Source organism: Idiotropiscis lumnitzeri, chromosome 5 (assembly GCF_059441095.1).
Source record: "Idiotropiscis lumnitzeri isolate Australia: NSW breed Sydney's pygmy pipehorse chromosome 5, RoL_Ilum_1.0, whole genome shotgun sequence".
In the NCBI taxonomy this organism is placed as follows: domain Eukaryota; kingdom Metazoa; phylum Chordata; class Actinopteri; order Syngnathiformes; family Syngnathidae; genus Idiotropiscis; species Idiotropiscis lumnitzeri.
The window spans coordinates 30,534,273-30,560,204 of NC_142395.1; the positions used below are offsets into that span (position 1 = coordinate 30,534,273).

At 43.2% G+C, this 25,932-nt stretch overlaps 3 protein-coding genes across 4 annotated transcripts; all 3 read left to right on the forward strand.

Moving 5' to 3' along the window:
• Positions 1 to 739: 739 nt before the first annotated feature.
• On the forward strand, positions 740 to 16,619 carry vps35 (VPS35 retromer complex component). Its single transcript, XM_088296983.1, has 17 exons — positions 740 to 898; positions 1,594 to 1,692; positions 1,802 to 1,898; positions 4,758 to 4,881; positions 6,255 to 6,437; positions 6,604 to 6,823; positions 7,466 to 7,549; positions 7,640 to 7,749; positions 7,861 to 7,957; positions 8,375 to 8,523; positions 10,586 to 10,793; positions 12,205 to 12,360; positions 12,433 to 12,555; positions 13,811 to 13,990; positions 14,268 to 14,507; positions 15,457 to 15,600; positions 15,810 to 16,619. The coding sequence occupies exons 1-17, from the start codon at positions 755 to 757 to the stop codon at positions 15,987 to 15,989; spliced, it is 2,538 nt and encodes an 845-aa protein (XP_088153109.1). The 5' UTR covers positions 740 to 754; the 3' UTR covers positions 15,990 to 16,619.
• Positions 16,620 to 18,335: 1,716 nt separating this feature from the next.
• hdip1 (HDAC and MIER1 interacting protein 1) lies at positions 18,336 to 21,090 on the forward strand. Its single transcript, XM_088295596.1, has 4 exons — positions 18,336 to 18,672; positions 19,490 to 19,589; positions 20,566 to 20,763; positions 20,873 to 21,090. The coding sequence occupies exons 1-4, from the start codon at positions 18,607 to 18,609 to the stop codon at positions 20,989 to 20,991; spliced, it is 483 nt and encodes a 160-aa protein (XP_088151722.1). The 5' UTR covers positions 18,336 to 18,606; the 3' UTR covers positions 20,992 to 21,090.
• Positions 21,091 to 21,255: 165 nt separating this feature from the next.
• On the forward strand, positions 21,256 to 25,797 carry LOC148337695 (uncharacterized). 2 transcript variants are annotated; one of them, XM_088295594.1, is made up of 6 exons: positions 21,256 to 22,027; positions 22,633 to 22,674; positions 23,530 to 23,901; positions 24,511 to 24,621; positions 24,823 to 24,913; positions 24,984 to 25,797. In XM_088295594.1, the coding sequence occupies exons 1-6, from the start codon at positions 22,015 to 22,017 to the stop codon at positions 25,357 to 25,359; spliced, it is 1,005 nt and encodes a 334-aa protein (XP_088151720.1). In that variant the 5' UTR covers positions 21,256 to 22,014; the 3' UTR covers positions 25,360 to 25,797. The 2 variants fall into 2 exon arrangements, with proteins under 2 accessions (XP_088151720.1, XP_088151721.1); XM_088295595.1 differs by lacking the exon at positions 22,633 to 22,674.
• The last annotated feature ends 135 nt before the right edge of the window (positions 25,798 to 25,932 follow it).

The window sequence follows — 25,932 nt, forward strand, 5'->3', positions numbered from 1 at the left end:
TGGGCAGTGCTAATAAAAAAAATAAAAAATGTATAGATTATTATAGTGTGAAAACATTCAGGCATTCGATGAATCAACTATTGCGGGCTGCGGAGGTATTGCACTGTGTTAACGTGAACAGGGTTACAAAAGTAAAACATATAGACTAGTATCGTGGCAGTGTATTTACCCCCTTCCCAAATTCTTGTTTGCAATTGTTTCCCGAATTTAATGATTAAGGCCATCAAACAAATGTAAATATCAGACAAAGATCAAATCATCCTTTATCTGGAGTTTGCATGTTCTCCCGTGCATGCGTTGGTTTTCTCCGGGTACTCCGGTTTCCTCCCACATTCCCAACACATCCATGGCAGGTTGACGGAACGCTCTAAGTTGTCAAAATTGGTTGTTCGTCTTTGTTTGCCATCCGATTGGCTGGCAAGCAGTCTACCTCGCCTACTGCCCGAAGATAGCTGGGATAGGCTTCAGCACCCCCGCAACCCTCACGAGGAGAAGCAGTACAGAAAATGGATGGATGATGATGATGATGATAATAATAATAATAATAATGTAACGTCAGAGATTAGTGCACAAGCCAATAATAATAATAATTATCATTAATATTATATTCGTAGCAGTATTATTCTTCGTATTATTATTCTATTATAAATCTTATTATTGTTGTATTGCACTGGAGAGGGGAGCCCTCTAATCTCGTTGCACACTTGAGTACAATGACAATAAAGGGATTTCTATTCTATTCTATTCTATTCTTATGTTGACGTCTTTGTTTCTGGCGGCCCCGCCTGCTTGTGACGTCACTCTGCACTGGGGCAGGAAGTCCTTGAACGCATCTCGGCAGTCACATGATAGGCAGGCAACGCCGTTGGACTATTCTGACACCCAGCTTGGAATCATGGTAAGTGCGATCCAGTGCAAGTGAAACTCACGCCTTTGGACGCAGCGGAGCTCACGTTTGATGAAATATATGTGTGCTATCCGAAAAGCCAGTCGAACGTTTTAACACCGCTTGTGGCCTAAACATTCCTTCATGCAGAAATGGAGGATAGGCTAGGCTAGGCTAGGCTAGGCTAGCCCAGGCTAGGCTAGGCTAACAGCGACTTTCAGTGAATTCCAGCTCAAAGCCAAAACATTTTAGATGCAAAGTGTAAGGTGTCTGCCGTGCTCGCTGATCGTAATTTTCGTGGAGTGAAACGAGCACAGCTGTCGTCTGTTATTATTTGGGCTACTTTTGAGGGGCGAGTTTGACGCTTGATGGATGTTGTTAGCTTTGCATAGCTTTGTCAAATGTTATTGTAAGAGGCAGGTATGTATGTATGTATCTGTATATATGTATGCGTATACATACATATAGATATTTATATATGTGTATATATATATATATGTGTGTGTGTGTGTGTGTGTGTGTATATAAATATATATATAAATAAAATGTATGTATATGATAAAGAACTTGTTTTGAACAATGTTGAATTTGATTTTTATCAAGTTGAAGAATTGCAACATATACACGCTTCAGCGCTTCAGTAAACCACAGTCTATTTTTTTTCAATAATTTTTTATTTTTATTTTTTTTCTCCCCCACCTTATTAGCCGACTACACAGCAGTCTCCTCAGGATGAGCAGGAGAAGCTTCTGGATGAAGCCGTGCAGGCCGTCAAGGTCCAGTCCTTCCAGATGAAGCGATGCCTGGTAGGAACATTCCAACATGTCGTCTTGTCACATGATCTCATGTGATTGAGCTCGCTTCTCTTCACTCACGGTATTGTTGCGCTTGCTTGAATTTGCGTGCGCACCACAGGACAAGAACAAGCTGATGGATGCATTGAAACATGCCTCCAACATGCTGGGAGAACTTCGCACCTCCATGCTGTCTCCCAAAAGCTACTACGAGCTTTGTATCCTCAAATCTATCGAGTGCGCAGACTGTCGAAAAAGCCAAACAACAAGACAACTCCTAATATGCGCCTGACCTTGTTTGTGTAGCAGGTCAGCCATAAAAATGGTTAACTTGTTGCCATGGAATGTCAGGCCACATGTAGACAAAGAATGGACTGGTCACTATTCGGGAAAATGGAGATAAACTAGTGTTGTCACAATATCAACTAGGGGTGGGTACCTCACGATACGATACGATCCACGATACAAAGCTCAAGATAACGATTATCTCACGATGTGTCGATGCAGCGATTATCGATAGATTGGTCAAGAAATCAATCCGCGGTAATATGCGATACAACTATTCAAGAGAAAAACTATTTTTCAATGAAAACATTTTATTTTGTCCCATCACTGAAACACAAATTATAGTTCAGATTTTTGCAAACAAATACGTCTTTTTAACAAAGACACTTTATCATTGCAATATTCTTTCTGTGTCTTTAACACTATTTTAGGCCAACGTGTCAGTAACATACCCATTCTGTTCTGTTTATAAACAGTGACTATTTCTTTGTAACATTGCTGTCAAGTGCAAATCTACTGCAAGGGCTCTACCTGCACATTTAATGGGAAACATTGAAAGTAAAAAATAAATAAAATAAGAAATTATTAAATCCAACAAAGGCAATATTAATATTGTCCAGTAAGTCCTATTCGAAGCATTATCTGTCACAACGACAGGCTTTTTCGTGTCAATCTATCACTCGTCCACTGCTCTCTTAAGTACTTCTCCGATGTGCGCACCAGTGTGGGTTTCGTGCATTTCACGGGTATGGAGCACGTATAATTTGAGTTTCCAATTGCTGATTTATTTATTTAATTTCATATTTCTTTTTATTTAATCATTAATTAATTTAATCGATATATTTCATAAAATTATTGCTCTATTGCACTGAAGAGGGGAGCTCTCCAATCTCGTTGTACACTTGAGTACAATGACAAAGCGCATTCTGATTCGGATGAACTGCACGTTGATGGTGACAAAAGAGAGTGTGGCCTGTGATGTCCATCCATCGCAGGTAAGACCCACTCGTTCTGAGGTCTCAAGTGTATTCATGACTTGAGACCTGGTCTCCTCGTATGAAACTGGAATTGTTTTTTCACTGAAATGTTTTCGACTGGGTATTTCGTAGCGTAGCTCTAGAGTGCGCATGATGTAGCCAAAACCATAATTCTCAACTGTGCTAAACGGGCGCAGATCCTTGAAAATATACACAGAGATGCTGGCTGTGCGTGATAGGCGTTGCCCTGGCAGAATTAAAAGCGAGTTTTGCTTGCAGTAGAGAACCCACGCTGGTCTGGCCGGGAGGCAAGCTGACAAGGGCGGCTTTTTGGCTCGCGACGAGCGCCGGGTGTTGTTGCTGCAAGTGGCTGTGCATCTTCGTCGTGTTTCCAGTGTACCTTACTTTTGTGAAACAGTTCTTTGCACTGCAAAGTCCTTCGCCAGCTTAGCTTTATCCGCACTACCGTAAAATCCGAAATGCGGCCGTGGCTTTGACTTGTGTGATGCCGGCGCATCATGAAACTTTTTTTTGTCTTTTTTTAAACTCGCTCCAATTGTCTTCTTCGCCTGGCGACTTTAGCCCGCTTTCCCGCCGCTCCTCTGAGGCACGCCCCTAGTGGACCGCCAAGTAATGGCTCAATGAACAATGAAGGAGCGTTTATAGGAATCTTTATATTCTTTTAGAATATCGAGACGTGGCGTAGGCGTATCGACAATCAATCGGAAGACAAAATATCGTGATCTATCGCCATATCGAGATATTGTCACACTCCGAATACCAACATCTTGACATGGATGCGATGCATAAAATAACTTGATACAGATACTGAAACGATACCGTTGCAAAAAAAACATCAAAAGTCAGTTAAAAAAAAAAAATCAATGATTGCTTGCAGCTAAACAACTTCAAATTTGGGCTACAAGGATATTATTATTCCCTTTGAGAAAATGAAAGCCATTTTGAACATTTTTAGACAATTTAGAACTATTGTAAACTATTGTTTGTTAAATATTACAATATTATTAAATATTAAAATTCTATGCCATAGGGCAGTATGGAATCTAATTGAATATTAAATGGTTGACATCCCAACCGCTAGACTGAAGGATGTAAGTTAAATTACAAGTAAGTTTTATATATATCCTAATATTGATCAGGTAAGGTGGAGCGAGCAGACCATTGATTGTACCTACCTAAGTAAAATAACAGTGATTTCACCCCAAGCATTGTTGACATATGTCAGCTATTAGAGATGGTTGAAATATTCGTAGTTGTTGAGGATTTATGCATTGATGGCGGTTTTTGGGTTTGAAATGTCTTACTGTCTTTGAATGCACCTCACGTTTTTTGCTAAAACGGCGTCACTTCTCAATCTGCGTCTGTGGTGATCGTCTCTGTTTTAGAGATGAACCACAAAGATTAAGTCGAAAAAGAAATAATCCAAAACTTGCTTATTTCACGCACACAATGAATGCGTTTCCGCGTTTTAAGCTGGCAATCGCATAAAACTGTATAATTGTATGGCGTTAGTTATGCCACAATTACGTATGCGTAATGTCAAATCCCGCTTACGCAAACATGTTTTGTAAGTACCAAAATGTGTTTCGCGTGTACAAAATAGGTTCTAGGCTCACGGCTTCTCTCTCCTCTACACGTACAAAACGCCGATTTCCGCTTGCGATGCAGGCTTGATAAGTGCGCTACAATTATTAAACAATCAGGAGTCGGGCACTAGGGCAGATTGCGATTGGCCGGGTTGGTTGTACGAATCCATACGGCGTGTTGTCGCTCCCTAACGAGAGGCGCGCAAAGACATGGCCATCTCGGACGAGCTGCACTACCTGGAGGTATACCTCACGGACGAGTTTGCCAAAGGACGCAAGGTGGCCGACCTGTACGAGCTGGTCCAGTACGCGGGCAACATCATCCCCAGGCTGTGAGTAGCACTGTCACTCTGGAAAAATTCAAATGCCAAATATTACGATGCAAAAGAAATACTGGCTAAAAATCTCCCCAAATATTGGGGAAAATAACACCAGCATTATAGATGGGAAAATACACCACTATAAGAAAAGCGCCATTTGAAAAATAGTAGCTGAGAATTACATAAATATTAGAAAGTGTATTTTTTTAATATAGAAAATAATAGTCGAGAACAATGCAAAATCCAAAATATTAGACAATACAATACAATATAATTTTTATCGCGCATTTCACAAGAGATGGAGCTGTAACAAAGCGCTTTCCATATTAGACAATATGAAAAAAAATATTAAAATAGAGAACAGTACCCAATTATCGTATGACAAATATGCATTTGAAAAATAAATTGACAGAAAATAGTGCAACCATAACCGGTACATGATTACACAATCTATACAACATATGAGACAAATTGAAAAAGATACAGATGGCCTATATTAGTCCCATAATGGGGAAATTTGCTGCGTTACGGCAGAAAAGACATTCAGAAAAAGCAAAGCTATTTGAATAGACACAGTATATACACAAATTCCCATGTCTATACACACACTTGCGTCCCACAACATCCTCCAAAAGTCTGTCCATAGTGCAGAGGGGGGATAAATAAATAATTAAACTGCAATGGTAAACGAAACTCAGCATTAGCCAACATAAGTACACCATTGAATAAAAGTTCAGTCGTAGGGTGTATTGAGTATGACATCCAGTTGAACAGGCTGACAGCAGCCGGCAGGAAGGAGCGGCGAAAGCTCTCCTTTGCGCAGCGCGGGTGTGACAGTCTATCACTGACGGAGCTGTGGTGTGCTGTTGGCGTGTCCTGGAGGGTGGGGGGGCTTGATGACATATTGGGAAAATGTGAGATGAAACTTAAATATCTGAAATAAAATAATGACAATTGATGAGATGATATTTGAAAGATTAGCAGTAAAAAAAAAAAAATGCACTCATGAGACAAACGATTAGACAAAACAAACTGAAGCAAAATATCAAATTGAATTTTATTTATCCCATTACGGTGACGGAGAATTGCTGTCGACCTAGCGAGAGACAAAAATAATTTATTTTAGACAGCATATAAAATATTAAATTGACACAGTGGGAACAAAATTAGGAATATGATGGATGAAAGATGCACAAATATTTGAAAAAAAAAAACCCTGGAATAATACAAAACTCATATAACATATGAGTCAGTATGAACATGCTTTTTGAAATGTTTTTACGCACTGCTGCTCTATCCGTAATGTGTCGTGGCCTTGTAAAAAGATTCCGAGATGAAAGGTGAACACGGTGCACTGACATTTTGTTCTTGGCGTGTGTGCGTAGCTACCTGCTGATCACGGTGGGCGTGGTCTATGTGCGCTCCTTCCCGCAGTCTCGCAAGGACATCCTGAAAGACCTGGTGGAGATGTGCCGCGGCGTGCAGCACCCGCTCCGGGGCCTCTTCCTCAGGAACTACTTGCTGCAGTGCACCCGCAACATCCTGCCGGATGACGGCGAGCACGCAGAGTAAGCCCCGAAGCTTTCCGATGTTTTGATATACGGTGCTACCTTGACTTTGAGCCGTGTCGCCACCGGCATAGTATAAATATAAAGTCCCCATTCCTAAAAGTTGGCGCTTAACCACTTTAGAGCTTCACACATAAACCGCCCAAATGTTTTTGCGCTCCACCAGAGGGTCCGAGGAGATGACGGGCGACGTCAATGACTCCATCGACTTTGTGCTCCTCAACTTTGCCGAGATGAACAAGCTGTGGGTGCGCATGCAACACCAGGGCCACAGTCGTGATCGAGAGAAGCGCGAGAAGGAGCGCCAGGAGCTGCGCATCCTGGTGGGCACCAACCTGGTCCGCCTTAGCCAGCTGGAGGGCGTCAACGTGGACAAGTACAAGCAGGTAATCCCTCCACAGCGTTAACTCTGGTGATGAATTCACATTTTTTTTAACATTGTTAAATATTTCTACTCAGTTGGAGTTACTTCCCAAATAATTTGCTTACTTTGCAAATATTAGCTGCACATTTTTAGCACATCAAATCACCGTGCTCAAGTTAACACCGTGCAAGGCAACACTGTCGGAGTGTCTGCGCTTACTTGTGGGGAGGTTTGAGAAATGTTTCGAAGAAAAATACCTCTACAGATGTCCCCGTTTCGATACGATTCAAAAATCAAAGAAAGCTTTGAATTAAATATACTTCTTACTTGGTGAGTTGGCATTTATTCCTAGATGTTATTCAAGTTACAAGATTCCCAAAATAGCAGTTGAAAAATGTTTAATTGCAATTAAACATGGAATTCTTTTGTAATTCATTCAAAAAATGAATCACTAGACTTCACTATTAAGTACGCAATCCACGAATGAGAAAATACAGTCATCGCTCGTATTTTCCGGTTAATTGGGACCATAACCACCCCCATAAAAAGTGCAAAACTGCCAGCTAGAGGTCAAATTTTTATTTACATTTTTTTTTTTGGGAAGGGGGGCGTTACTCCTCTGCTCCACCGTTGCTAATGTGACTTTTTGCCCACATCCCAACAGGTTGTTCTTTCCGGTGTGCTTGAGCAAGTCGTGAACTGCCGAGACTCGCTGGCGCAGGAGTATTTGATGGAATGCATCATCCAGGTAGACGCCACCTCGCGCCGTCGTCGCAGCACGGCCACATTTAACACACTCCTTTTTTTTTTTCTTCTTCTTCTTCTCTGCTCACGCCAGGTGTTCCCGGATGAGTTCCACCTGCAGACCCTCAACCCTTTCCTGCGCTCTTGCGCTGAGCTTCATCAGCACGTCAATGTCAAGAACATCATCATCGCCCTCATTGACAGGTGCGGCCCATTCCCGGTTATCTCGGGGGCGGGCGTGATCGAGAGACCGTATTCCGTGGTGCCTTGGGCGTGGACGACCGGAGCAGGTTGATGTCAAGCGTTTCCTTTCAGACTGGCGCTGTTTGCTCACCGTGAAGATGGACCCGGAATTCCAGCGGAGATCAAACTTTTTGACATCTTCTCGCAGCAAGTGGCCACGGTCATACAGGTAGTAGACTTGACTTGACTTTATATCATTTTTCATTTGTTTAGGTAGGACAGGATTTAAGGTAGCCCCGCCCACTAATTTTGATGGCCCATTTTGGCAAATAAAATAAATTCCTGAAACACTGCAATGTGGGACCATGAAATAATTCAAAACAGAAATAATTATATAGATTTTTTTTTTATACATATAATCATTATAATCATTGTGTCATTTAATTGATGACACAGTTATTTATTTACTTCCACATTGAATTAATAAATGAAACATTTAATTTATTAATGACAATTTAATGAAACCTTTAACTGCGTATTTATTTAATTTTGGCGCTTTCTGCCCTCCATACCAAAATGGACTTGAGTTAAAAATAAATGGAAGGTTTTTCTTGGCCGACATGTTTTTATTTTTTTTATATTGCAGTCTCGTCAGGACATGCCGTCCGAGGACGTAGTGTCCCTGCAGGTGTCTCTCATCAATCTGGCCATGAAGTGTTACCCTGACCGTGTGGACTATGTGGACAAAGTGCTGGAGAGCACTGTGGAGATCTTCAACAAGCTCAACCTGGAACAGTACGTACCTCGCTCGCTTGCACGCATGCCTCTTCCGTTGGGACGGGAGAGCACTTTCACAGCACATTTAATATTATGCAATACAACTGGAGCTGTAACAAAGCGCTTTCCATATGGTGTCATAGAAATGAGCAGGTCATTGGAGCACAAATGAAAACACACAAACAATCGAGACCAGAAGAACAGCAGTACAGTGACAGTCTCGTGTTGAGTCGAAAGCTAAAGACTAAAAATGTGTCTTCAAACGAGTTTTAAAAGTGGACTGAGAGGGGACGGGACTTGCCTCACATTTAATGGAAGCTCAAGGGGGGGGGGGCAATGGGCGGGCGCTACGGGGATCAGTTAGTTCAGTGAATGTCGAGTTAAAGTGGACGTCAATAAATCCCGCAGTATTGGAACTCGCTGTCGTAGCATCCTCATTTGAAGTTTGAAAAACACAACAAAAACCTACGATGTTTCGGCCGAAAATTGACAGCCGGAAGTTTTCTTACCTTCTGCGCATGTTTACAAGTGGCGACGAGTTCGTTCAAATCGGAACATTTCGGATTCCTCTGACATGACTAAAATAGCTCGAATATTTTGAAGTAGACAATTCAGTTGTGAGTAAGGAAGGGAGTGATATTTGATTATTGGCTGTTAATTAATTCGCTCCATGATGTGACCTGACATCGTGTCAGTGACTGTGTTCTGTTTCTGCTATGAAACTTATGGAGGCAGCAACACAGGCACTGGTCTTAAAGGAATACACAAATTTCCCACACTCATAATTTACTCATGTGATTACTCAATTAATAGGCTCTCCTGGACTTAAAATTGATCATCTGGATTGCTGTAATATCATTTTCCCAATTTAACATGCAGATTTGTTAATTATTAAAACTACAATTAACATTTTCAATAACTGCACAGCTGTTGTGAGTAGGGTTTCATGGTTGATGATGAAAACAAGATTAATTTATGTTTATCAGATTATTTGTTTATTTACATTTGTGGCACACATTTTACAACCATAAACATTTTATTCTTAGTCTAGCTTTCACGGGACAAGTTCTACCTGCCAGCTGCCAGCTCCTTACGGACATATGCTTCATTGACTGTTTCTTAATGCCTGCAACGTCTGCAACATAGAACTCATGAAGGAAGAACATAATCCTGGGTCAGAAGACACCTAATTAATGTGTTAATACATGATACATTTTTATATAAGCAACTTATGATTGTAACGTATTTTTAATTCTTTCTAGGCAGGAACTGTCCGAACAAAAAATTAATGCAATTTGTAATTAGACACTTTGTCATCCAAAAAGTCACTCAGGGCAAGGGAATTTAATCTTTGGGCAAGAGAAAAAAAAAATTGTCACTTGCCCATGTTGGGCCAGTAATTTGGCCACTCGGGCAAGGCAAATTTTAGTGGCACTTGCCCTATGGGCAAGCAGTTTTTAAAGTTAACTTCGAACCCTGATAATTGTCCCCAAAAAAGATTTAAACGTGACCTAATTCATTTACTACCATTGACGGCAAAAGACATCAAAGATATTTTTTTTTATTTATTTATTTTTTTACTCTCCTGGTAGTGAATGATGCGGCACTGTGGCCCGACTGGTTAGCACGATGGCCTCACAGTGAGAGACAACATCGGTCGTGGGTTCAAGCACGGCTCCGGCCTTCCTGTGTGGCGTTTGCATGTTCTCCCTGTGCCTGCGTGGGTTTCCTCCGGGTACTCCGGTTTCCACCCACATTCCAAAAACATGCATGGCAGGCCGATTGAACACTCGAAATTGCCCCTCGGTATGAGTGTGAGCGCGAATGGTTGTTCGTCTCTGTGTGCCCTGCAATTGGCTGGCAACCCGTTCAGGGTGTCCCCCGCCTGCTGCCCAAAGATAGCTGGGATAGGCTCCAGCACCCCCCGCGACCCGCGTGAGGAGAAGCAGTATTGAAAATGGATGGATGTTTGTGATTGAGTTTTAATTGCGCTATTAGGAAAGACAAAATGCTGCTTGTGCCCCGGTCGCTCCTGCACTTGCAATTCCTACAGTAGCTGATTTTCTCAATTGTCCCGCAGCATAGCGACAAGTAGCGCCGTGTCCAAGGAGCTGACGCGTCTGCTCAAGATCCCGGTGGACACGTACAACAACGTCTTGACGGTACTGCAGCTCAAGCACTTCCCGCCGCTCTTTGAGTACTTTGACTACGAGTCTCGCAAGAGCATGAGCTGCTACGTGCTCAGCAACACGCTGGACTACAACACCACCATCGTGGCGCAAGAGCAGGTGAGACAAGCTCATCTTGTTCTTGTGCAAAAAGCAGTTCGGCCATTTTGAGCCACTCATTTTAGGTTATTGATTGTGCCGAATGTCTTTTGTTTCTTTCAAGGGGCGGCATTTGCAGGCTCCGTCGTTGAAAGCACATTTCTGTGTATGTGAACTGCTCACACCAAAGGTGTCAAACTCCAGTCGTGGTGGGCCGCTTTCCTGCATGCTTTCCATCTCTCTCGGCTGCAACACGCCTCATTCAAATGATCATCAGCTCATCGGCAAGCTCTGAGCATACCTAAGAAGTATTCCGCTCTGTTGAACGGGGTGTGTCGCATCTGGGAGAAATGGATAACATGCGGGAAAGCGGCCCTCCACGATTGGAGTTTGACACCATTGGCTTACGCTAACAATACGGCTGCTTTTGCTATAAATAAAAAAGCGGCAACCAAGTTTAATTTACACTCAGAAACTAAGAAATCTTCTGCTGTAAATCGCCCAAAAGTACCGTCATTTCCGGACTATAAATTATGGAGAATAAGAGTACAGTAATACCCCGGTTATCGTGGTTAATGGGGAGCGAGACCACCCGCGAAAACTGAAAATCCGCGAAGTAGCGGCGCACCTTGAAAAATGCTTAAAAAAATAAATAAAATAAAAATATATATATATATATATATACGGGTAGAGAGAGAGAGAATGAAATTCATGTTATAACAAAAAAAAAAAATTATTATTAAAACTTTTTTTTTTTTATTCCCCAGCCATTATTTTTGTATTTATTCAATTACTTCTTTTTGTATTTATTTAATTACTTCGACTTTTACCTGCTGGTACGCCGTCCGGTGTGCCCTGTGAAATGAAAGGTGGCATTCTTTTATTTATTTATTCATTTATTCATTCATAACTGACAGCCTCGCGCTCCGCTCGTGCCCGGGCGGAAGAGGTGCTCCTCTTCAGCTTAATTGTCACGCACGCCGGCCGGAGCTCTGGTACGGCCCGAACCACGCGAAACGTCGCCACCGATCGTGCCCGGGGGAACTTGCTCTTCTTCGTCCACTCTCCTCTTCGCCCACGCTCTCCTTCGGCGCACGCCGGCCGTCTAACCGCTCCAGCGCCCCCTCGTGCCGCTCGGCGAAACTACAATGCCCCCGAATATTTTTTAGACCCGCGAAGCACTGAACCCGCGAAAGGTGAACCGCGAAGTAGCGGGGTATTACTGTAGTTCAGTAATTTAGTTGAGGATTTTAGTTACTACTACAAATATGAGGAAACTATCAGTAACAAATTTCATTTCATTGCCATTTAAAGGGAAGTAGTGACCGTTTCTCAATTATGGTGCAATGGAAAGTGTGCGACCATTCCAGGCACGTAAAGCGATGACCTTTTCATTGAATGTTGCCTCTCGTCTTCTCTCCTCGGCCGACAGGTGGACGCCATCTTGAACTTGGTGTCCACGCTGATCCAGGACCAGCCGGACCAGCCAGCCGACGACCTGGACCCCGAGGATTTTGCCGAGGAGCAGAGCCTCGTGGGTCGCTTCATTCATCTGCTGCACTCGGATGACCCCGATCAGCAGTACCTGGTAGCTGCGCGTTTTTCCTCATCTTCATCTTGCTTTTATTGTTGTTGATGTTGATGTTGATTGCGTGTGCAGATCCTGAACACGGCCCGCAAACACTTTGGCGCCGGCGGAAACCAAAGGATCCGATACACGCTCCCTCCGCTGGTCTTTGCCGCATACCAGCTGGCGTTCAGATACAAAGACAACTCGTCACAGGTAAGCCCCGAAAACTGCCCCACGTACATGAATTAGAATTAGAAATCCCTTTATTGTCATTGTACTCAAGTGTGCAACAAGATTAGAGAGCTCCCCTCTCCAGTGCAATACAACAATAATACCGGCAAATATATAAATTAGATAAATAAATAAGAGAGTGCAATGGAATTTAGTACTGAATAGGGTATATAAAAACACATCACGATGCTGTTCTGCAAGGTAAGGGTGTTCTCGTGTGTGTGTGAGAGTTCAGAATGGAGATGGCTCTCTGAAAGAAACTGTTTCTCAGTGAATTGGTCCTCAATTTGATGCATCTGTAGCGCCTGCCAGAGGGCATCAGGTCGAACAGGTGGGAGTTTGGGTGGGTATTGTCTTTGATGATGTTGAGAGCCCTTCTGAGGCACCGGGCGGTGTAGACGTCCGACAGTGAGGGGAGAGGGCAGCCAATAATCCTTTGCGCTGTTTTGACCGTCCTCTGGAGCCTCACTCTGTCCGCCTGTACTCATTACTCTTTTTCTGCTTCTACTCTTTACTTAGGCTCCAGCTTCTTCTGATACTTGTATCTCTCTCTCTTTCTCTCTTTCTCTCTCTCTCTCTCTCTTTTTCTCTTTCTCTCTCTCTTTTTTTCTCTTTCTCTTTTTCTCTCTTTCTCTTTTTTTCTCTCTTTTTTCTCTTTCTCTTTTTTTCTCTTTCTCTTTCTCTCTCTCTCTATGTATATATGTGTATGTATGTGTACATGTATATGCATATGTGTGTGTGTGTGTATATATATATGTATATGTATATGTATGTATGTATATATATGCATGTATATATATGTATATATATATATATATATATGTATGTATATATATACAAAGATAGTGTAGCGACTTTGTAAATGGTTCAAGGGTTCTGTGTTTTCCTCTTTTCTGTGGAGGCTGTGAAGGCAGCAGGGGAGTGAACGTTATGTTGTTGTCGTTGTGTTGCTCTCTCTCTCTGATCGGCGTGGTTGCGGCCAAACTACAATGCCCCCGAATATTTTTTAGACCCGCGAAGCACTGAACCCGCGAAAGGTGAACCGCGAAGTAGCGGGGTTTCTCTGTATATATGTATATATATATATATATATATATATATATGTGTGTGTGTGTGGGGGGGGGGTGTGTTAGGGGTGTGTGTGTGTATTTATATATCTATATGTGTATATTAAGTATATATGTATGTGCGTGCGTATGTGTATATATGTGTTCCTTCTTTTCTGTCCCTCCTTCAGGACGACAAGTGGGAGAAAAAGTGTCAGAAGATCTTCTCGTTCGCTCATCAGACCATCAGTGCCTTGTTCAAGGCTGAGTTGGCCGAGCTGCCGCTGCGACTCTTCCTGCAGGGGGCGCTGGCAGCCGGTGAGATCGGCTTCGAGAACCACGAGACAGTCGCTTACGAGTTCATGTCGCAGGTAAGCCGAGCTTCCCGATTGTATGAGGCGCCCCACCTGCTCTTCACATTTTGACACATGGTACCTGCAAGGGTTGGGAAGGTTTTTCCCAACCATTCTTCCTTACAAATTCCAATTGAGACACAGTAGCTACTTTTTGCGAATGACACATGGTAGCCCTTTTTATTTTATTCTTTTTTTTAGATGTGTACTGTCCAATGGCCATCCAGACTTTCTGTTCAGTTTTATTTGTACCGCCTTGCCACAATTAAGCCACCGTGTTGCGACACCTTTGCAGGCCTTCTCACTGTACGAGGACGAGATCAGCGACTCTAAAGCGCAACTGGCGGCTATCACGCTGATCATCGGCACATTTGAGCGCACCAAGTGCTTCAGCGAAGAGAACCACGAGCCGCTCAGGACGCAGTGCGCCTTGGCCGCCTCCAAGCTGCTCAAGAAACCCGACCAGTGTCGAGCCGTCAGCATCTGCGCGCATCTCTTCTGGTCTGGACGCAGCACTGACAAGAACCACGAAGAGGTACGTGCATGTATCTGTCGAGCGACAAATCCAAAGAATGGATGGCCACGTTTCTGGTATTTGCTTCCTTCTTTCTGCCCTTTAGTCTTTTCTTTCTTTGTCGTCCTTATTGCGTTCATTCCTGCTTTCTTTCACTCAGCCTTCATTCCTTCCTTCCCTTCCCTTTCTTCCTTTGTCTTTTCTCTCATCTATGGTGCACTTTTGCTTTTCTTCTTCCCTCCTTCATTCCTTTCTTCCTTCTTCTGCAGTTTATTTCTTTCCTTTTTTCTTCCGACCCTTTACTTCTACTTTTCTTTTTCTTTCCCTCCTTTTCCTTCCTCTCCTTTATTCTTTTCTTTCCATGTGTTCCTTTAACCTCCCTCCCTTCCTTTCTTTTTCATTTTGACTGACTCTTCTTGCCCCACCTTTGCACTCTTGATTCATTTGTCACTTTCATTCTTTTTCCTTCATGTCTTCCTTCTTTCTAGCCTCTCTTAAGTCTAATTTCTTTTCTTCCTTCCTTCTTCCTTTATTTTGTTCCATCCTTATGACTTTTTCCCATTCCTTCTTTACTTGCCTCCTTATTTCCTTCCTCCCCTCTTTTCTTCCATTCAAGGTACCGTTTGTCCCTAACTGTCTTTTGCAATGTGTATGTTAACAAAGGGAGTTATTTCTCTATTATTGAGTCCACCTCATCAAGAGTAGGAAGGCTGCGAAACTGAAGTAGGAGGAGTTAAAAGGGATGTTGTTGGAGCGGGTTTGGCTGAGTGATGCAATGTGGCAACACCACCACTAGGGGGCAATTGATGATGCCAGCTCTCGGTGGGCTCATTTCAACAATGAATTCAGAGGGGGAGGCTGGTCACACTGGTTTTTGCCTTTTGAAGGCGACTGTTTGATATACTAGAAAATTGATCTTGGAAGTCCTTAAAAAGTGCTTGAATTTAGCCATGGCGTGTTTGTGTTTCAGATCCGAGATGGCAAGCGCGTGATGGAGTGTCTGAAGAAAGCGCTGAAGATCGCCAACCAGTGTATGGACTCCTCGCTGCAAGTGCAGCTCTTCATCGAGATCCTCAACAGATACGTCTGCTTCTACGAGAGGGAAAATGATGCCGTAAGACCGTCGCCAGACACAACACTAGTCCCAATTGCTTTTTAGTTTGCATACTTGTTGAACTACTCGCTCCTGACACATGGTACCCGTTAATTGCTAATGACGCATGGTACTTTCACTTGATGCAGCGCTAGAATCTCTGACCTTTTGGCTGTTGTTTTTCTCCCTGAGATGTTTTTTTTTGCCATTGTGCAATTTTGTGAGTGTAGGTGACCGTGCAGGTTCTGAACCAGCTGATCCAGAAGATCCGGGAGGACCTCCCCAACCTGGAGGCCAGCGAGGAGAGCGAGCAGATCAACAAACACTTCCATAACACGCTGGAGCATTTGCGCCTGCAGAGGGAGGCGCCCGAGGCCGAGGGGCCCGTCTACGAGGGACTGGTCCTCTGAAATGATTGTCGTCACTTGGATGCCCCGCACGTACACACGCACACTCACACAGACCAAAAGGCATTTCTCCACCAAGAATTCCCGCCATTCATTTTCAGACAAAGATGATGAATACGTATGATTTCCTCTCGTGGAGCATCGTCTCTGATTGCTTGGAAAGTCGAGTGAGCTTTTATTCTAGATTGTTCTCAAGGATGCGGAATGACTGCTTAAACGGCTTTTTGTAAGAAGCAACTTAACTTGTATCATGTCCACTGTGTCCTCTAAGCCCCTTACCTGCCCGGATCACATGACCCAGTGTGTTGCCTTCAGGGTCCTTGGCCTTGAAAACGCAAAACCAAGTCCACATGCTTTGTGTTTAAGATTACTGGATGATTTGCAAACGTTTACCGCTCGATATTTCTTTCTTTGGTTGCGGAGGCGTCTGTGTGGAAAAAAAATACACCCTCCCTCACCCCTCCACCCCCGCTCCACAGACAAACACACACACCGTCACACCCATGAGGAATCGGAATTGATAGGAATTATGGTTGTCATTTACAAAAGTACAATAACACATTCCTAACAATGTTCTTTCTTTTTGTTCATTTTGCATAGCCACTCGATATAATAAAATATTGTTAATATTGAGGCGTCTCTTATTATCTCAAAGGGGACATGGTAACTTTGTCTTGTATGCATTTATTACAGACATTTGTGAGGAGTGAAAAAGCAGACATTTTGTGAATGACTCAAGTGTGCGTGTGTGTGTGTGTTTTTTTTCTGGTTCCAGGTTAAACTGGTAATCTGGGGCAATGAGAGGCTAATTTGGAAATAATCTAATTTTGTGAGATTGATATGCCATTGTCATTTAGTTCCAAAATCGGACAATTCCAAGAAAATATGTTTGTTCACAAATGGCACCAAAATATTCTCTTCAGTGTGAAATTACACTGAAATGCAAAGTGTTACACAAAGCAGCAGTGTTTCAGGTGTGCCTTCCAATACATCCATGTGTGTCTTTAACTCAAATGTAGACAACGCTGTAAGATCTTGAAACGGTGACATCATTTTCGGGTTTATCACCAATTAGTAAGGCACAGTAACCGCGTATGCAGTCTTCTGACTTTGAAGAAAAAAATGCTCATTTTAGCAATTAGCTAGGAGGAAAATGCCATTCGAATTGTCCTTAAACGGTGTGTATGTCTTAATTCTTCTAAAGATCATGCAAACTTCAGAGTTTGACCGCATTCTGCATGAATGCAAATAATTATCAATCGCTTGAACTCACCTTGAACCTTAATTTAATCCTCCGTTAACTCTTTGTGATTGCAACCAACGTCAGCGACATCTTCCTTGCCGAATCTGCAGACTTTATCACGCACCCCCCTGCCGTGAGTTTAATTAAATTTCTTTTGGACTGGTTTTATGCTATTATATTTTCGGATCTTACTCGAGCACAATGGAAACTGGATTAGCAGCAATTAAACCAGAAGTAAAGTGCAAGATGTTCAAAGACGCATGACAAATTTCTGAAGAGATAAAAAAAATGATGGGCCAGTGGTTGACCTCGTGCAATTAAACCTTTGATTTTGATGGGTTTTACATAATGGTTGCTTGGTTTATTCAATATTTCTTGAAATACAATGCAAAACAACTTTCTAAACTGCCCGCTGCCTCGGTACCAAATGATGCTGGAGGCGCCAAAGACTAAGCACAACCTTCGCCTTTTCTGTTGCGCGATGAGCTTTCCATTAAATGTGAGGCAAGCCCCGCCCCCTCTCCACGTATAAAACTATTTTGAAGACACATTTTTATTCTTTAGCTTTCGACTCAACATGAGACTGTCACTGTTCTTCTGGTATCTATTGTAAATGTGTTTTCCTTTGTGTTCTAATCACCTGCTAATGTATATGACACCATGTGGAAAGCGCTTTGTCACAGCTCCAGCGTTTGTGAAATGCTCCCTAGGAATAGAGTTGTGATGTTTTACGTTCAGGCATTTACGATTAGCCATCATAGCCCCAGGCTACAGAAACGTTCTAACGCTTTGCTGTTTTGATTTTATAAAACCCCAAATTCAAATTTCCCCCATGCCTTGGTTCATCTCTGAGATTAGCATGACAATATAAAGATGAATAATAAACAAGCCACTTGACGAACTATTAGTCGATAGTGGACCTTGGAGCCCATGGAGCACACAGGAAGACATTTTTGCGATGTATAAGTAATTTTTCATAACCGCATCTGATGAATGAGTACAAAAAACATACTGAAAAATATTGAATACATGCAAGTTCACAGTTTTCAACGTAACCTTTCGCTCAACCCGAAGCATAAGTAGCTTGTTTTTCCGCGTGTTTCCTGAACGCCACAAAGCAGCCGGGTGGAAGGCTGGCTGGCGTGAGCTTGTGACACATTGAGCGCATGCGCACAACTCGGGGAGCTCAATATTACTTCAATTTTTTTTATTTTGTCAATTTTAACACTCGGGCTGCCGATTGGGTCGTCGAGTGTGGATAATAATATGCGTGTTTTGTTGTATTTTATTTGCCTCTCTTTAGCTATGTAACCATCTATGTGAGGACTAGTTGTCGAAAACGAGGCGAGCCGTTTTTGTCGTTGTTGCAGACAGACTATGTCGACAAATAAAACAAAGAAAGTCAAAATGGCTACAAAATCTTGTCCCGAATGCGACCAACAGGTGAGCGAAAATGCCAACGATTCATCTCTGCTTTGTGTCTTTTTTTATTTTTATTTTCAGTCAATTTTTTAGCGTTAGCTGCTTTGGCGGAAATACATTGTTTGTCGTGCACGCATCCTGTTTTTCTTCATTCGGTCCCCCAAATTTCACACTTTCAAATCACATTTTGCCTGCAAACAAGTCAGTAGTACAACAATTAAATTATTCACTTGTGTACCTACTTTGAGACTGTTAATCTGCGTCAACTCTGGAGATTTGATGTTTTAAATTACTCATTTAGTGACGTCAAAATGTACCCTTGGTAAATAACACAAATACTATTCTCAAAGTTTTACGAAATTCACATTTACGTGTATATTTACTACCGCAAATTATGCATAAATATCCACTTACCAGCTATGTGCATTTTATTAACCGACGAATTGCATTAAAAATTGTTTACGAAGTTCAAAATGTCATTTTATTACATGTTTATTAAAGTGTTCATAATATATCACAGTGTTGATAATGTTGCCATGATTTTATTTAGCTACACTTGAAGGTATAAAGAGTTGCTACAGTTGTGAACACGAGCACAGCAGTTAGCTTGTTGCTAAATGTCCCAAATTAGCCTAACACAAACTTGTAATTATCAATGTACAGTACTGAGTATTTAAGCTTTTATTCATGCAGGGTGCCGCAACACAAGTCTGGTTATTTCCAAAGTGCAATTGCTAAGTGCACTTTTGCATCCGTCCACATAGTATCGCTGTTGCCTATGAGACCACTAAGAAGTGATGAATTTGTGCTTCCTGTTTGTTTTGTTTTTTTTCCTCAGATTCCTGTCGCGTGCAAATCATGCCCGTGCGGTTACGTGTTCATTAGCCGGAAGCTTCTCAACGCCAAATTGAACGAGTGCTCGTCCACAAATGTGACGGGTGAGTCCACCCTGTTGCTAACCACAACAGCAGCACCGAGGCCAGCTCAATCAAAATCAAGTGCCTGCAAGTTGAATACAATTCAAGGATATTTCACGCTGATTTATGGACAGCGCATGCATAGACAATAGGCTACTAGTTCCAGGTACTTTTAGTCGAAATAAATCTTGTTTGTGATTGGTTGACCATTTCCAGCTCCGCCCATTTGTCCCCAATGGCTTCAGTGGAAACATTACTCACACCGGACTTGGGAGCTTTGTGTCTTTCCACTTGAGCAATTATTGAGTTCATTGACTTTATTTGTTGCTAGGTGGTAGTACTTTTGAGGGTTCCAGGATTGTATCCAGAACTAAAAGCTCCTGGGATGTTTGGTTTAAATAGAGCCAGTGTGGAAATATTCATGATCGCCTGGAAGTTGAATAAGAGCAAGTACATTTGACAAATTGTCTCAATTTGGTTCCCGGGTAAAAGAGGTTCCTGTTTAGGAAGTTACCTCCAGGAATATTTTTTACGGGAGCATAATATTTCATAAGAACCTTCGAGAGCAAAGAACTACAAATAGCAACCAGGTACTATGGTAGAATGACTGACGGGGTCATCAGAATCTGGCTGTTCAACTGTATGACTAGTAATATGACCTGAAAACTAAATGCCAGGAACTTTACTCTGGAACTAGGAGCTGCAGAAACTATTGTGTACATTTACTTGCAGTCTGATAGAAGCCCTTGTTAGGTGGGTAGTGCTTTCAAGCGATCCAGAAACCATTGGCGTGGTGACATCAATGGCCCGGCACCACGAGAATGTCTGACTGGTTTCTTCTAGTTCCAAGAACTTCTAGGTTGAGGACGGTTTGGATTTCAGGAACCTGTGAAGACTCTGCTTGCAGAGGAGGGCGTGTAATTATTCATTTATTTGTTGGTTCCAGGAAGTCCAACATGTGTCAAGTCCCAGAGCTGTTTTGTTTGTGTGTTTGCAGACAAGCTGGAGTGCAAGCGTCGCCGCACAGAGCGCATCCGTCGCGATCGTCCAGACAGCAGCCTGACGCCGGCGGTGGCGGGTGATGCGGCAGACGGCAGGAGGCAGCAGCCTAGGGTCAACGGCCCGTCCGACCCCATCCGAAGGGGGCGGGGCCGACCCAAGACTGTCGGACTCAAGAAACACGAGGACGACAAAGGTGTGCGTGTGCTTTGTGTGAGTCTCCACAAGCGCTTTTGTCTGTGAATGTGTATTGGTGACACGCGTGTGTGTGTGTGTGTGTGTGCGCGTGCGTATTATGCGTTTAGAGAAACAAGAGAAGGAAGTTGACGTGTACGCTGGCCTGTCGGACGAGCGAGCATTCGTGTTCTCGGTAGCGTTGGCCGAGATCAACCGCAAGATCCTGGCGCAGACGCTCATCTTGTAGCCGCCCCAAGTGGACGTCTGCACTGACCTACGAGGACTTTGGTTTTATCAAGTGACCGAATCTTAAGCAGACTTGTAAATAAACAACGACAACACTCTGCGTCTCGAATTAACTTGGGCCAGGATGTATGCTGCTACTCTCCGCAGAGCCAGGAACCTTTGTGGCGGGGTGAGATGGTGCCAGTTACTCATGAGTGAGGAGATATTTTTTTTCGCAGCTGTCTTGACGACAAATTCCAGGTACTTTGGTTCAAAATACAAATCTTGTTTGTGATTGGTCATCCACTTTCAGCTCCACCCCCTTCATGTAGATCCCCTCATCATGATTGCGCCTTTCCATCGCTGGACCCAGAAACTTCTAAGGCTGGTTACATTTGTTTCAATTCGGTTCTGGGGCCAAAGGAAGATCCTCTTTTGAGAGGTCCAGAAAGCCGTTTAGTTCCAGGAAGGTGCAGGAACTTTTGGTGGAAGTGGAGATAAAGAAAGCATTGAATTTGAAACGAGAGGCTGGGAGTTGAGTAAAAAGAATATTTGATGATAGTGGGAACCGAAATGTTTCAAGTTAGAATGCAGCTCTTGGTCTTGATTGTTTTTTTGACTTCCTGCTCCTCCCGCCTTCCACCACAACAGAAACGACGCTCAAACGAGAAACTTTTGAGGACTCTTGTCGAATGTGCTCAATATTGCATACATTCAATTTTTTGTATTCGTTCAAAGAGGCCAGTGCTTCCCAATTATTTTCTGTTTCGCCCCTTGGATTCACCCAACGAGTGTTTAGGGTGTTGTTGTCACCGGGATGTCGTTGACCTCCGCTGTAAAAATAAAAGTGGCTGCAGCCAAGGCCGTTAGCGTTTGACCGATCAGTCGCGGCCTCACAAACATGAGAAGGTGCCGTCGTGCAGGCACGCGCGCATGCGCCTCCTCTGTGAACAGGAAGCACACACATTCGAACTTTGTTCCCGGGATGGTGAAGTCCAACTAAAAAGTAGTCAAACTTTCACTTGCCTTGAACTCCACACAGCAGATGCAACATCGCAGTGAGTCCTTTTTTTTTTTAAGTGACTTTTTATCATGCACACGTTGGCACAGCACGATGGAAATGCACTAATTGGTGTGTTGATTGTTTCTGAATGCGGAGCTAGAAAGTGGAAATGCAGCCAATTTGTTTATTCAATTGTTCTACTTCATGTACATTTTTTACAAATCAAAACTGTTATCTTAGGTGTGGGTCAAACACCTTTTCAAAGATTCAAGGAAAAATTCAGGCGCGTGGCAAAATAGATGTGTGCGTAAATGAAATAAAGAATAATCAAGTCGTAAGGCAAAAAAGTTTCTTTACATCGATGAACTGTGCAAAATAAAGTCAAATGTCTAATTGAGCAAGAAAAGCAAATAATGCGATTGCAACACATCTTTTGTGTTTTGCTCTCCGGCCTGACAACAAGGTGAAACATTCAAGAATTATATATATATATATATACGATTTTATAACACACTAAAAAGGATCTATTTTTTTAAATATGAAAAGTATGTAGCGTTTTCAAATGTCTGTGCGTGCTTTTTTTTTTTTTTGACCTTGTGCCAGCTCGTTAAGATAACAAGCACGATAAGAATCCATGAACGAACATATTGTGCCTTTCAGACATGTTGGGTGGCTGCTTGCTTTTCTTCATCATCCTCTCAGGTAAAAAACAAACAAAATTGTCATTGTACTCAAGTGTGCAACGAGATTAGAGGGCTCCCCTCTCCAGTGCAATACAACAATAATACAGACAAATATATCAATTAGTGGGAGGGCTCTGTATGCGTGCTTGATGTTCGAGTACACATGGTCGAGAATGTTGTCTCCCCTCGTCGGGCACTTGACATGCTGGTGAAACTCTGGGAGGACAGTCTTCAAATTGGCCTTTTTTTTTTTATTTTTATTTTTTTCTTCCAATTGGCCTTATTAAAGTCTCCCGCTACAATGTGGACGCCATCAGGGTGCGCCCGCTGATGCTTATTGATGACGCACGCGAGTAGCGAGAGCGCCGTGCTAGCGTCGGGAGGGATGTAAACAGCTGTGACAATCACGACCGTTAGCTCCCTCGGGAGAAAATAAGGCCGGCATTTAACGGACATGAACTCGATGTCGGGGGAAGAGTGCTTCTCGACGATCGTGCTCTCGCCGCACCAGTTCTCATGCACGTAAACACAGAGCCCCCATCATGTCACGGCTAGACCAGTGACATCACCTGATCAGTGTGATGTCACCATGTCAGTGCTGAGATGTAATAAAGACATCACCATTATTTCACATGATGTCACCATGGCATCATGCATGACGCAAGTTGCGACATCACCGTGACTCTGATATGATGTCACAACAAAAGACATCGTGATGATGTCATCTTGAGGTCACAACGAAGTAAGTATTGTTGCCATGACATCATCGGGATACATACAATCATGCGATCACCATCACGCTGTCATGATGTCATCAAGATGTAACAATGATGTCAGCGTACTGTCCTTAATGACGTCGCCACGATGTCATCAGGAGGCGGGGCTTTCCTGCTGCGCCACCCGAGAAGGGGCACGTGTTTGGAGGAGAGCTGGCCATTGGGCGGCGCCGTTCTGCGCGTTTGCCGCACGTCCTCCGAGGCCCAGCAATGGTCGTGGAAAGGTCGCGGCGGCCTGCTGGCGTCCGTCGTCACGTCCAGATGTCTGTCGGCGCAAAGACCCCGCCTGACGTTGCCCTGTGGGGAAGGGGCGGAGCTCGATTGGCGCTGCGACGGGGACACGCTGGTCGGCCGCGGTAAGGCAAAGATGCTCACCGCCGTCAGGTGGCGACTGGCGCCCGGCAAACACGAAGCATGGAACCGCACACGTCGAGAAGGAGGAGGACGAAACCTCTGCAAACACTTCAGCAGTAAGACATGAGATTCACCGATGAATGACTGGATGACGACTTCATGAATGCATGTCTGAATGATTGGATCGTGGATGAACTAACAGCCAGATGCATGAATGCAGAGATGTCTGGATGAATAAACAGATAGATGGATTCTTTAAAGGGCCGCTTGATTGACGTTAACGGTGGTACTTCTATGTTTACATGTCAAAATGACATCAGTACAAAAATGCCCCCCCCCCCCCCCCCCCCCCCTATGTAGAGATTTATGACAAATTGGCACGCCCCCTTTTGGAGCGCGGCCTGTTTTTTTCTTTCCGGTTTCAGCGTCTACGTCACAGCAGGGAGGCAAGCGAGGTCACATTGCTCCAATTGTCTAAAACGGTGAAAGTAGAAAAGCGTTCTGCACCATCGTTTGGATTTATTGACCTCAAATGTAATCACCTCCACGAAATTAAAAATAGCGTGCCGATCGCTTCTCCACTTACACAGGCTGAAGTGGACAAGAGCAAGAATGCGCACACGAACCCCAACTGGTTATATTTTGGACACGAAGCTACGCTAAAGTTTCGCTCGGAGTCAGGAGGCAGCCAGGCATCGGTGTTTACACGTGGAATTTGCTTTCAGGGTTGCGTCGAGCGTCCCCGCACGATGAGCGCGCGTCAGCGGAGAAGAAGAAGGTGACCATGACGGACGATCAGAAAGAATATCTGCGATGGTTTTATCGCACTGAAGATCGTAAGAACTATCATTCTGTCGATTGTCATAAACAAAGAAATGAGAACAGATTATTATTTTTTTTTTAGGATATACAAAGTTGTTATATATTAGGGCTAGTGCATGAAAAGATCATTCAGAGATATATATTTTTTTTAATCACAAAACAAGAACAGACAGCTCCCAAATTGTCAGGTACTGAAACTCTCAAATTTGTTACAGCGACTGTGTGGAAGTTTGTGCTGTTGGCTTTGGCCTTCGTCTGCCTCCTGGTCGGCTTTCTTTTGCTGGGAATGGGTGCCATGGCTAGCAGGTGTGCTAATGCTAACGCAAACGCGAACAAAGTAGTCTCACAAGCTAACTGCACAGACGTGCGTGCTCAGGAACAGGAGGAAGATCGCCAAGTACAAGGCGGCCGTCGCTTTGACCCACAAAGGTGAAGATGAGACGTGGCCGGGAGGCGACGACAGCGTGCTCGCTTGTGGCACGGCGCCGTCGTCGTCACAGAGGACCGCGCAGATGCAGCAGAGGGCACCGCCCTGCAACGGCGACACCAGCGACGTAAAAGCGGGGAGCATCCTGGTGACGTGGAAGGACGGAAACACTTCCTGTCTGTATCCTGACAGCCAGGCCCACGCCAAAGCCGAAGCCGAAGTTGAACCGCCCCTGCTAGATGACGAGGACAATGACAAAGTCCAACGGGAGGATGAGGACAAAGAGGACGAAGAAGATGAGATGAAGGATGGAGGCGACAGATGAACGCAATCAACTTTAACTTTAACTTTGGTCCTTTCTACTTTAGTGCCTTTTAAGCCGGTGTGCATTTCTATTCATTGATGGGATTATGATGACGATGATATATTGTGACTATGCACAATCATTAAAATTAAAAGAAATATTTACTTAATGAGTCGACAGAATATAATATAAATAACACTGTATTAATGATGACACAGTTAGAGTTTGTTTCTGTATGTGCTTGTAAACGCGGAAAATAAAGTTGAATGTTATTTGTATTGATCTGCTACGATGCAGGTGTACCTAATCAAGTGGCTGTGAGTGGTGTCAACGTAGCTATAAATAACATAAAAGTATAATTAACATTTTTAAAAAAAAATGTTAATATGAATGAAATAAATATCAATTCTAATTGTATTATTGACAATACTTATCATGAATAAAACAATGATACAAGTATTTTTGAGGTGTGTTGTCAGTTGTGCAAAGAAAACCATAGCAGAACAAAAATATTTTTCACATGTAGTAAATTCGATTCATATTTATAAGATAAGTGATCACAATACAAAAAATCTTCCATGCCGTGAATTTATG

Excerpts from the sequence above, each read along its gene's own strand:
- hdip1 (XM_088295596.1), top strand. The coding sequence starts at position 18,607 with ATGTCGACAAATAAAACAAAGAAAGTCAAAATGGCTACAAAATCTTGT. Across the intron at positions 18,673-19,489 it reads GTCCCGAATGCGACCAACAG|ATTCCTGTCGCGTGCAAATC; the intron begins GTGAGCGAAAAT and ends TTTTTTCCTCAG. Across the intron at positions 19,590-20,565 it reads CTCGTCCACAAATGTGACGG|ACAAGCTGGAGTGCAAGCGT; the intron begins GTGAGTCCACCC and ends GTGTGTTTGCAG.
- vps35 (XM_088296983.1), top strand. The coding sequence starts at position 755 with ATGTTGACGTCTTTGTTTCTGGCGGCCCCGCCTGCTTGTGACGTCACT. Across the intron at positions 12,361-12,432 it reads ACCCCGATCAGCAGTACCTG|ATCCTGAACACGGCCCGCAA; the intron begins GTAGCTGCGCGT and ends TTGCGTGTGCAG. Across the intron at positions 14,508-15,456 it reads CTGACAAGAACCACGAAGAG|ATCCGAGATGGCAAGCGCGT; the intron begins GTACGTGCATGT and ends TTTGTGTTTCAG.
- LOC148337695 (XM_088295594.1), top strand. Across the intron at positions 23,902-24,510 it reads CCTCTGCAAACACTTCAGCA|GGTTGCGTCGAGCGTCCCCG; the intron begins GTAAGACATGAG and ends ATTTGCTTTCAG. Across the intron at positions 24,622-24,822 it reads GTTTTATCGCACTGAAGATC|CGACTGTGTGGAAGTTTGTG; the intron begins GTAAGAACTATC and ends AATTTGTTACAG.